This window comes from Agrilus planipennis, unplaced genomic scaffold, assembly GCF_000699045.2.
Source record: "Agrilus planipennis isolate EAB-ADULT unplaced genomic scaffold, Apla_2.0 scaffold821, whole genome shotgun sequence".
Taxonomy (NCBI): domain Eukaryota; kingdom Metazoa; phylum Arthropoda; class Insecta; order Coleoptera; family Buprestidae; genus Agrilus; species Agrilus planipennis.
Window position 1 is genome coordinate 137 of NW_020439475.1, and position 11,521 is coordinate 11,657.

General features: G+C 31.6%; 2 protein-coding genes across 2 annotated transcripts; both read left to right on the plus strand.

Moving 5' to 3' along the window:
- Positions 1 to 4,067: 4,067 nt before the first annotated feature.
- LOC112905869 (extracellular sulfatase SULF-1 homolog) lies at positions 4,068 to 9,519 on the plus strand (the record flags this gene model as incomplete). Its single annotated transcript, XM_025979141.1, has 6 exons — positions 4,068 to 4,219; positions 6,631 to 6,801; positions 6,899 to 7,621; positions 7,801 to 8,200; positions 8,266 to 8,475; positions 9,135 to 9,519. Coding segments are annotated over 6 exons (1,709 nt in total), but the record flags the coding sequence as incomplete, so codon positions are not given.
- A 1,181-nt stretch (positions 9,520 to 10,700) lies between these two features.
- LOC108743561 (rRNA 2'-O-methyltransferase fibrillarin-like) lies at positions 10,701 to 11,489 on the plus strand (the record flags this gene model as incomplete). Its single annotated transcript, XM_025979140.1, has 3 exons — positions 10,701 to 10,779; positions 11,048 to 11,220; positions 11,302 to 11,489. Coding segments are annotated over exons 2-3 (358 nt in total), but the record flags the coding sequence as incomplete, so codon positions are not given.
- Between the last annotated feature and the right edge of the window lie 32 nt (positions 11,490 to 11,521).

The window sequence follows — 11,521 nt, forward strand, 5'->3', positions numbered from 1 at the left end:
TTAAATGTATAACTATATTCGGGCAAATAATGTGCTCTACGGGATTGTCGTACTATATTCCGTTTCCGCGGTACCCGCTTAAATGCCTTCTAGAGGTCAATAAATTTTGGATGCAGGTCTTCTTTATTCATACGATGCTTTGCTATTAGTATTCTATGTATTGCCTGTATTGCATCTATTGTTGATTCAGTGGGTGTGAATCCAAATTGGTTCTGAGTAATCGATAACAGATGTTGAATATGTCTGATACGTTTCTATATTTTAAAATTATAACAGATGTTAACTTTATTCCCCTGTAATTGCCGCACTTTGTTACGTAGTAGTAACTTTATTGTGACTTTTGGTTATACATACATATTCCATGTTTCGTTCCCATCTGAGGGGAAATCTTCCAAAGTTACCCAGTCGGCCATATGGGTGGGTAGTGTTGGACTCACTTCGAGGAGCGCCTACTAACTAAAACCCCTCTACCTCACGCCGTTTTAGGACCTATCAGTTTTGTTTTTTCCAAAAACTAAAAAACTTTTGGGTGTTTCATTCTCATCAGCCAGTAATGCTGGTGGGCGGGCAGTCTCTCCGGACTACGCCGGAAGGTAGGGCGGATGACTCTATTCAGCCTCCCTTCAGGAATCGTGGGAATGGGTGGGTGGTGGTTCGAGTGAAAAAGATGAGACGGACGAAATGAAGACAGAAGAGAATGAAAGATTATCTGTGGCATTGTCTCAGCATTTGCCTAAGTCATCCAAGGAAACCACAGAAAAACTTCGAGACAGATGGACCCGGAATCGAACCAGCGTCAATGGTCTAAACTAGTGTCCGACCGAATGTTCGGTTTCGGTTTCGGTCGAGTTTCGGCAAAAAAACGAGTTTCGGTTTAGTTTCGGTTTCGGCGGCAAACTTGCCGAAACTACGACCGAAACCGAAACTGCGTTTGGGAGTTCTCACGCTCTGTTCGGCGCGTTCAACATGACGAATTAAGTTTAGAAGAAGTTAATTTGTTCTTAATTAAAATAAAAGTGATTTATTTTGTTTTGTTTATTACTTAAATATTAAGTTCCTGTACCTATTGTGATATTAGGTAACAATAACAAAAGTAATTTTATGTTTAATATTATATAAAAAAAACATGAATAATCTTCAAAAGAAAAATGAGTCTAGTCTACTATACTTACTCAAATAAACATCTCACCTATTTTAGGTATTTTTAAGGCGCAATTAAAGTATTTCCTTAAATGAGGGGTTGTAATGTTGATTTTGATTTGATTATCAATAAATGAAAATGTCAAAGATTGCAGAGCTATGTGATTTAAAGATAAAAAAATAAAACTGAGTGATTATAATAACGTTTTCTTTATTTTTCTCTCAAAACATGATCCTTATAAGGAAGTTTCGGTTTCGGTTTCGACCGAAACTGAGACCGTTGCCGAAATTCGATTTCGGGTTCGGTTTCGGTCTTAAAAATCAGTTTCGGTCGGACACTAGCCTAAACCTCCAGGCCATGCCGCTCGGTGTTTTTTCTCACCTCGCGGCAACTATTTATGGGTAGTATATTCTAGAATGATCCAGAATGTGACATTTAAAAAGTCTTCTTTGTGTCTTTGTTTATTGGGTGGTCTACACGTGGTAGTATGTTGAGTTGTCTGTACGTAGCAATTTGTAGAAGCACTTACGTTTTCGTTATGCCCCATGAAACTACTCGACCGCCTTAAAGAAATTATATGGAAATTTTTATACCAGGTAATCAAACACGCACTTGATTATAACTTCTAGTTTTATTAATTACAATATACGGTAGTGGGTGCATATTTCATTTAGAGCAACAATATAATCATAAAAGTATTGTATAGTGGTACAAACTACATTTCATGTTAATATTACCGTTAATGAAAAGATAATTAAAATGAAAACTTTATATTTGCACGCCAATCGTAAAACTCAAAATAACTTTGATTAATATAATGAATTCGTAAGTCAGGCGATCTTGGAAATATTGAAGACTGGGTGTATATAACGTACTCATTTTATTATATGTAATAAAAAGCTGAAATTTGAAGCTTTTATTAGGTACTTACCTTGATCACGAACAAAATCATTCGAGCATAAAGATTTCCAGGGAAACCATTTCGCATTAAAAAGGTACAAAACTCGTTTATTCCAAATACAGAACGGTAGTCGCGAAATAATAAATAAGACCTCAATAAAAAAATTTAGGAAATAATTTCATTAAGAAGAAGCAAATTACATAAAATTATAGCTGCAAATTAATTATTATGGATTCACAATCCTTGCAAAATATTCAGGTTGGGAAAAAGGAAAAATTTAATAAAAATCTTGATTTGTAAATGTTTTTATTGTAAAATCGATTTTTTCTGGATCAAAAAAATATTTCTCAATTTTGAACGCTAATAAACAGTGTTACCTTGACGAAAGAAAATTTTATGCTATTCTCAATGTACTTAATTCCGTTCATGTAAATATTTTTATTCTCAAGATAAAAATGATGAATGATTTTTCCCCTTACAAAAATAAAAAGTTCAATTATTCACCAATAATATCAATAATCTGAGTTCTGCTTGGACTAGAGTTCTTTTTATACGTATTTGCAACTAGTTAACACTACTTATAAAAGAAACAAAAAAGTTTTTTGGATCACTCTAGTGTTTATATTCAAAAACATTCAAAAAGTTAGAGAAAAATTTTATAGAAACCATGATTTCTAATGTTTTCATTTTACGAAGTACCACTTTGACGAAAGAATGCATCAGAACGTTTTTCAAATAGAATTTTATGCTATTTTAAATGTACTTGATTTTATTCGTATAATTTTTTTTTGTTAACAAGATGTATTTAAACATAATCATATTCACTTTGTTAACGACTTTGGATAAAAATAATGTAATCACAACTCACAAGACCATAATACTACATTTTATATCATCAAATGACTTAAAATGGAAACACTAAAATATTGCGGAACTTTACTAGATCGATGAAAGCCTAAATATGTTAAAAAGTTTCTACAGTTAGAGCCTGCAGCAAGTGATGCAATATTAGCCTTAGTGTCACATCCGTTCTTTAAAATGAAATGGGTACCAAAAGGAGATAAAGAACATGTGAAGGAACTGACTAAAACACATAAAATTAACCAATTTGAAAAAGAGTAATTGCAGTCTTTAAATAGCGATGAAGAAGACGTAAAAAAAAGACAAAAGACGAATCTTATTACATGTTTTTAGAAGACTCTGATTCCTCTGTTGCAAGTGGCGACGACATAGGGTCCTCTGGCAGTCCGCTGAATTAGAAACACTGTAATACTTAAATAATAAAGACGTCAGTCTGAATAATTTAAATTTTTATCCTACAACAAAAAACTATTTTTAAAATATAACACCTGTTTGCCAAGTTATGCTCCTGTGGAGCAGCTTATCTCATTTGGAGGATGATAATTAGACCTCATCAAAGGAAGATGAATCATAAAATGTTTGAAGAACTGGTTTTACTCAAGTCTCACAATCAATATAATATTTAATTACATTTACGCGTTCACTGTTCATAATAAACATAAATAATGTAATAAGCTAAATAAACCTCAAGTTAATATTAATAAAAATATATTTTCAGAAAGTATTTTATTTTATATGTGTTTTGTATCTAATAGTTTTTTAAATACAATTTCTAAAAGTATCTCGTATCTGATATCTCAAATGCGTTACTGAAAAGTATCTTGTAACTTGTATTCCAGATACTTTTTCTAAGGTATCTTGTACATCTCTGATGCTGCGTAACAATAATAAAAGATCTTCTTGAATCATTTACAGAACAATAACCCACATAATCCACAAACATATTTTAGTTTATGATCCCTCTTTTTTTTGTCTGACTTTTCCTGTCAATTGATTTTAAAGCAATCGCCGTTTTACTTTTGTGAAATGAAACCTTAAAAAGTTTTAAAAAAATGATAATTTAATAAAAATAGTGTGGATGTTCATGAGAAAAATGAAAGTGAGCATACGACATACGTTTTGTATCTGATGAAAAGTGTTTTCACGTCTTTTGTATTGTTGCAGGTTACTTTGGAAAATATTTAAATAAATACAACGGCTCGTATATTCCACCGGGCTGGCGAGAGTGGGGTGGTTTAATTATGAATTCCAAATATTATAATTATTCCATTAACATGAATGGAAAGAAAATAAAACATGGATTTGATTATCAGAAGGTAAGTAACTAATATATATTGCTATTATCGTAATACACAAATTAAATTAATTATTAGCATACAATAACATTGCTTCCCTGAAGAGCTGATTTAATAAAATAATTCGAAGTGGTCTCTATTCTGTCGAAACTGCCAGACGTGGATTGCGATTTCGATATTTTTGGGTCTCACCAGCGCGTCGCCAACAGCTCCGACAGAACACAGACCAAAAACCTGCTGTCTTAACAGTGTGTTTTAGAAAATACCACAAATGGCGCGGTAAACGCCATCTGTAGTACGAAGCTACAATTGTAGCCGTGGTATTTTTTAAAACGCGCTGTTAAGATAGCAGGTAAAAGTTGGTCTGTGTTCTGTCGAAGCTGTCTGCGACGCACTGATGAGATCCAAAAAGATCGAAATCGCGATCCGCGTCTGGCAGTTTTGGCAGAATACAGACCACTTCGAATTATTTTATTCGATTATGGTAACGTGCCTATCACGATGAGATTAGCTACGCCGGGATTCGTTTCAGCAAGTAGATATCCATATATTTAAATGGATATTGTTGGAGCATAGGTAATCCCAAAATGTAGCATCGTACTACAGATGGCGTCTACCGTGCCATTTGTAGTAATTTCATGAACAAACGAACTTTTATACATTTAATATCACTTATATATACATATACATGTTTTGAAAAACTCATATTAATAAAGGCAAAAGAACAAAGTAACAACTCTAACTTTAAAACGAAGCATTTAAATGTAATTAATTAAAAATCACACATGCTTACGCATTTGGATTGCTTTTATACTTAGAATAATATCTAAGATACACCTCTGTATATCACAAAATTTTTAAGAACGGATACTATTTTCAATTTACTTTTTTGTCTAGAAGGGGTTCCACAAAATGGGTTGGTTAATGAGTCCGTAGCAAAAAAAAACACTTGGGAATATTAAACCCAATTTTAGTGCTATTATATATATATATTCACATTAAATACGCGTCAGACTTGTATAATACTTTATNTTTTGAACTAAAAGTTGAGTGTACAATTGTTTGTTTTTATGTATTTAAAATACCAAAAGGTTTAAGAATATTTAAATAACTGCGCATATGTTAATTTACAAAGATCTGTTAATAATATATTTTAGGCAATGCAAGTTGTTTAACATTTGTAAGTAGTTTTTTATATTGTTTTTGTCATAGATAATGTGGCTTATAATGAGCAAATAGGTATTTAAATGTAATGAACACTATAATCTTGCTATTTAATTTTTAAAAAATGATTAAAGTGAACTAGACAAATCACGACTATAATGTTAGTTATAATACCTCTTTAATCAATTATAAATAATTGTTCCCTTTTTATCTTCGCATATTGAAATATTTATTTTAATTTTACCGCACTTTGCAATCGGAAATACAGCGGGCGTTGACGGAACTAAACTTGGGAAGTACTACTAAAAGTATCTATGGTCTGCTATGGTTGTGAGAGTACAGAGCGCCATCAGCTCTCAGCGTCCATCTCGTCCATTTTGGTCATTTTGGTAGTTTCGTCGTTGTTGTAGTTGTATGTTGCCGGTCTCTTGTTACGAAAAGTAAATTTAAAAACAGCCGTTTAACCTATTATAACAAGTAAGTCAATCAGTAGTGTATTCATTCTATTTTTAATGCACATGAAAATTAGCAGTAGTAAATATATTTATTATACAAATGGTTTAAAATTAAATAAAAGCTTCCTACGTAGGTAATATGTAAACGTGACAGTATCTAAAAAACAGTTTTCCTCATAATTTACATATTACATATACCAGCTGAAGCTTTCTGAATAGATAATAATGAAACATACTAATTGTAAAAATTTGTTAAAAATACCTTCAAAAATGAACACTGTCTGATGCTAGTCGCGATTTAGATCTTATCAACGCGTCTTAAACAGTCTCTACTCCTCACTCTACCTTTTACAATTGTTTAAAGTTGATGCGTCTTATAGGACACATATTTTCAATAGAAATTAAAAGATGACCTTCGACAGAATTTAGAACAAAGCTTTATCTATCTTACTACAAAAGTTCAAGTCTCTATTCCGAATATTAACCTCATGATATCTAAATCCAACTGTGGTATATTGCTACCTGCGCCGTGGATTTAATTCGACAATTGAAAATTTCACTACGGATGGCGTCTACCTCGCTATTTGTAGTAATTCACTTTGTATAGTTAATTAAATTTAGCTGTTAATTTAATAATATTTTAAAATAGAAAAGAAGTGTTGTTTGAAATTTTTTTTTCTTTACATTTATACTTTGACCACAATGAGCATATTGCGTACTTTTTGGTCAATTCTGCATACCTATATATATAATTATTGTAGAATAAATTTTTATTCCAAGTTGTCATCAATATGTATTATATGTTTTGTTAAGGACTACTATCCAGATCTAATAGCAAATGATTCGATCGCTTTTCTAAGACAATCAAAGAAGTACAATAACAACAAACCTGTGATGTTGACAATGTCTTTCCCAGCTCCGCATGGTCCAGAAGATTCTGCTCCACAGTATTCCCATTTGTTTTTTAACGTGACGACTCATCAGTAAGTATATTCAATTTTTGTAATAATTTGGAAATGGAAGACCTCAGAAAAGCTCAAAACAAATGAGTGGAGCATCTGCAATTTGTTAATNAAATTGCACAAGTCTCTTCTACAGCGACAAAAAGACGTGGAAAATTTCAAAAGATCGTGTAGACGCAGAAATCCACAAACTGCGACTGCAATTGGAAGGTTTAAAGGAATTCCGGAAGCAATTGAAACATGCAAAACCACATTACGACTCTTCAGACGAAAACCGATTCGATTTTGGTCTATCGAATTCGGATTTCTCCAAGAATCCTCGCAAGCCGAACAAAAACTGGACAGTTGATGAAACTCCAAACAATAGATATAATATTAGAAAAATGACGGTTAGCTACAACACTACTGAAAAAAGTAACCCAGAAAATAATACCCACTCAGAAACCTTTAGTAGCACTCCAATGGAGCATCATCAGTCTAGCACAGAAGATATTTTTAATATTAATAGCATGGACACACTGGGCGAAAGAAACTATTATTCTACAAGTTCGCCGGAACATACGTCAAAACCATTAAATCATCATCGTCACAACCATTACCACCACAAACGAAAAAATCCATATTCAAATCACAAGCATAAAGGTTTTAATATTAGTAGTACAATTACCGATTTACGGTCGACAACTTCTCGCACTACTGAAAACTATTCAATTACAACAGAAAATTTACTCAGAGAAACCAACACGATAGAAATATCTTTCTCAACTGAACTAGTTGCAAATGAACCTTCATCCACTTCAAGGAAACCAACTGAATCTTATTCGAGTACTACTACTACTAGGGTGGGTAAATCTTACTTACTAATTCAAGTGTTTGCTTTTCCTAATTTTAACAAAGTTCACTACAACTTTTTAAAATTCTGCTCCTGATGTAATAATGTTTACACATTAACACTAACTTAATTGCCTTTTTTTATGGATTTTAAATATGTACACTATCAAAGCCAATAATTTTGTTTTAGACAAACCAATTTAAAAAACCTCCTACACTAGATACTGAAGACAAGGAACCAAATATTATGAATGAAGTTTGTCATTGTGATATTTCTCATAAGCAAGCTGAAAAGGATTTGGCAAAAGAAGCAAAACGGAAATTGAAAGAAGAAAGGCTTAAGAAAAAGGAAAGAAAACAACGTAAAAAGGCCAAATTGGAGAAAGAATGTTTAGCTGAAAAAATGAACTGCTTTAGTCATGATAACGAGCATTGGAGAACGGAACCGTTATGGACTTCCGGACCTTTTTGCTTTTGTATGAATGCTAATAATAACACTTATTCATGCGTAAGAACAATTAACGCTACGCATAATTTTTTGTACTGCGAATTCGTTACAGGATTAGTTACATTCTACAATTTACGTATAGGTACATAATTTTTAACTTCTTTCAATTAATTTTTTGATATAAAAACTAAAATGGAATATTTTTAGATCCATTTGAGCTCCAAAATAGAGTTAGTCAGCTAAAGCCAGAAGAACGGTCATATTTGCATGATCTACTAAAGACATTAGTAGCTTGTAAAGGAAGATCTTGTACTGTAGGATCTCATTCGCCATATCCCCCAGCTAGTAAAATAAGAAGTCATCTCTCTGCATCCCCTCAAAATCAGAAACATCAAAAACATAGAAAACTTGCTGAAGGTAAATTAAAAGAGATTTTTAAACGCGCGGAAATGATTATTTTATGTTCTTCAATTATGTCATATTTTTAATAAAACACTAAAACCTCAAAAAATTAATAAAAAAATAAAATCCAATCATTGAAATTAAATTGCAAATTTTTAGGATATACTCAAGTATACATATAGGATACAAATAGTGTTTTAAACACAAAAAAATTACAATTTTTCTATGTAGGGACAGACGTTTGTACAGACTCATTGTCCATATTAAAAAAAATTGTATTGGTAATTTTTTTTGTCTTTAAAAACATCTTAAAAAGCTATAGGTATCAGTGGAACGAACAATACTTGCAATCTTACCATTATTTGAAAAATTTTCTATTATTTATTTAATGAGGATTGGTGTACAATTGAAATTGAATATTGGATAAACTGTTAAATGGTTGTGAAAATTACAATTTAAAGTAACAAATTTTGATCATGCAATTGAACATCTTGTGTTTCACATAATGACTACAAAACAAAAGTATGAGAACTGAGAACGTCAGGTAAAAATAATACAGCATTTCAGTATGCTGGATATAAAGTACTAAACTGGACAAAAAGCAAGTGAAAATTAATTTTACTACTTTAAAAGTGCTAATAACATGTTTTTTTTATTATTAAAATTTGTTTTAGGTGTTGAAGCCACAGGTTTAGGGAGTTATCTACATAACAGGCATAGACTTTAATAGGAAGCAAATTTGAATGAAGCAAATTCCAAAATACACATCGAATTTCATTCAACAAATATTCAACGCATTTAATCGTGCTTCAATATGCTTGTTTATCTTCCATGAAAATAGACTGTTTTGTAAAGGCTGGTTGCAATGTTAAAAATTAACATTGACAAATAACAATAAAATTATGAATTGCTCTTTGCTGATCTAGGTCAAGAATGACAAAGCTCATAAAATGCTGAAAATCTGGTCTTTAAGTTTTAGCATGTTTTGTTAGTGATACTAAAGTGTAATATTGTAAATGTATATTAATTATTTATTTTAAACATGGTTTTAGATCCCTGTCTTTTTGTTTTATTTAGTATTTAAAAATGAAATAAAACTATGAATTACCATACATATGGTCTTTTTAAATTGACTTGCTTTTTAACTTCAAGTACTTACGATTAGATTAATCTTTTTTCAAGACGGTTAAATGTTTTATTTAATGTATGTAGGTAATCGGTAATAAAACTTCAGTACCTTCCATCTCATCTGAAAAACATCTGAAAACATACGCAGGAATTCCCCGAGACCTAAGACGTTTTTAAAGGTAAGAAAAACTTAAACAAAAGCATGATGTATTTTTCCAAAACGTAATCTTCATTTGGCTTGGAGTATTAGAACTTGATTCTTATTTTACGTGAGTTTCAAATTTTTAATAGAGGGGTAAATAGACAAACGTGACCAAGTTAATTTTTTTACAATAATGTCTAATGAAAGAGGTATATTTAATATGTATATACAATTAACCTGTAAGTAATTTGGTGAGTTTTAACCGGGTAATGGTACTTTATAGGCAAGTGATTAAAAGAATAACGCGCTTTTAAACATTTCTTAGAAATTTTGAACTAAAAGTTGAGTGTACAATTGTTTGTTTTTATGTATTTAAAATACCAAAAGGTTTAAGAATATTTAAATAACTGCGCATATGTTAATTTACAAAGATCTGTTAATAATATATTTTAGGCAATGCAAGTTGTTTAACATTTGTAAGTAGTTTTTTATATTGTTTTTGTCATAGATAATGTGGCTTATAATGAGCAAATAGGTATTTAAATGTAATGAACACTATAATCTTGCTATTTAATTTTTAAAAAATGATTAAAGTGAACTAGACAAATCACGACTATAATGTTAGTTATAATACCTCTTTAATCAATTATAAATAATTGTTCCCTTTTTATCTTCGCATATTGAAATATTTATTTTAATTTTACCGCACTTTGCAATCGGAAATACAGCGGGCGTTGACGGAACTAAACTTGGGAAGTACTACTAAAAGTATCTATGGTCTGCTATGGTTGTGAGAGTACAGAGCGCCATCAGCTCTCAGCGTCCATCTCGTCCATTTTGGTCATTTTGGTAGTTTCGTCGTTGTTGTAGTTGTATGTTGCCGGTCTCTTGTTACGAAAAGTAAATTTAAAAACAGCCGTTTAACCTATTATAACAAGTAAGTCAATCAGTAGTGTATTCATTCTATTTTTAATGCACATGAAAATTAGCAGTAGTAAATATATTTATTATACAAATGGTTTAAAATTAAATAAAAGCTTCCTACGTAGGTGAGTAGTTAGCATTAAGAACTAACTAGAGGTTATCGAACGTACTGCAAGAACTCCTAATTAATTCGCTTTACTTAATAGTATTCCCAGCTTTATTAGTTCTTTGTTGATTTTTGAAGGTTACGTTGCAATTTTAATGTAGGTTGAATTTTAATATTTATTTTTTTTGGAAAATTACTTATTGAACTAATGCACTCCTTATGATGTAGTTTATGTATTTTATACATAATAAATGTGATTGATTAGTAATAACGTTTTTATATTGCAGAAAATGGCTGATTCAGTAACAGCAGCATCACCTGCAGTAGTTTCTGCTGCTCCAGCTAATGGTGCTGGTGATGCTAATAATGGACCACCACAGAATCGAGGAGGTGGAGGCCGAGGTCGAGGAATGGGTCGAGGAGGTCCACCACGAGGTAGAGGAGGCTTTATGAGAGGAAGGTATGCTGAAAATATATTACTTACACTGTCTTGAAATTTTGAATGGTTTCTGTTTTCATATTTATTATTACTATCTTACAGAGGTGGACCGGGAGGTCCTCCTGGCAGAGGTGGTATGATGAGAGGAAGGGGAGGACCAAGAGGAGCTCCAAGAGGTGGACCTAGAGGTAGGAAAGCAATGTTTATAGCTATTGTAAGAACTGTTTTTTTTCTATGTAGGGACAGACGTTTGTACAGACTCATTGTCCATATTAAAAAAAATTGTATTGGTAATTTTTTTTGTCTTTAAAAACATCTTAAA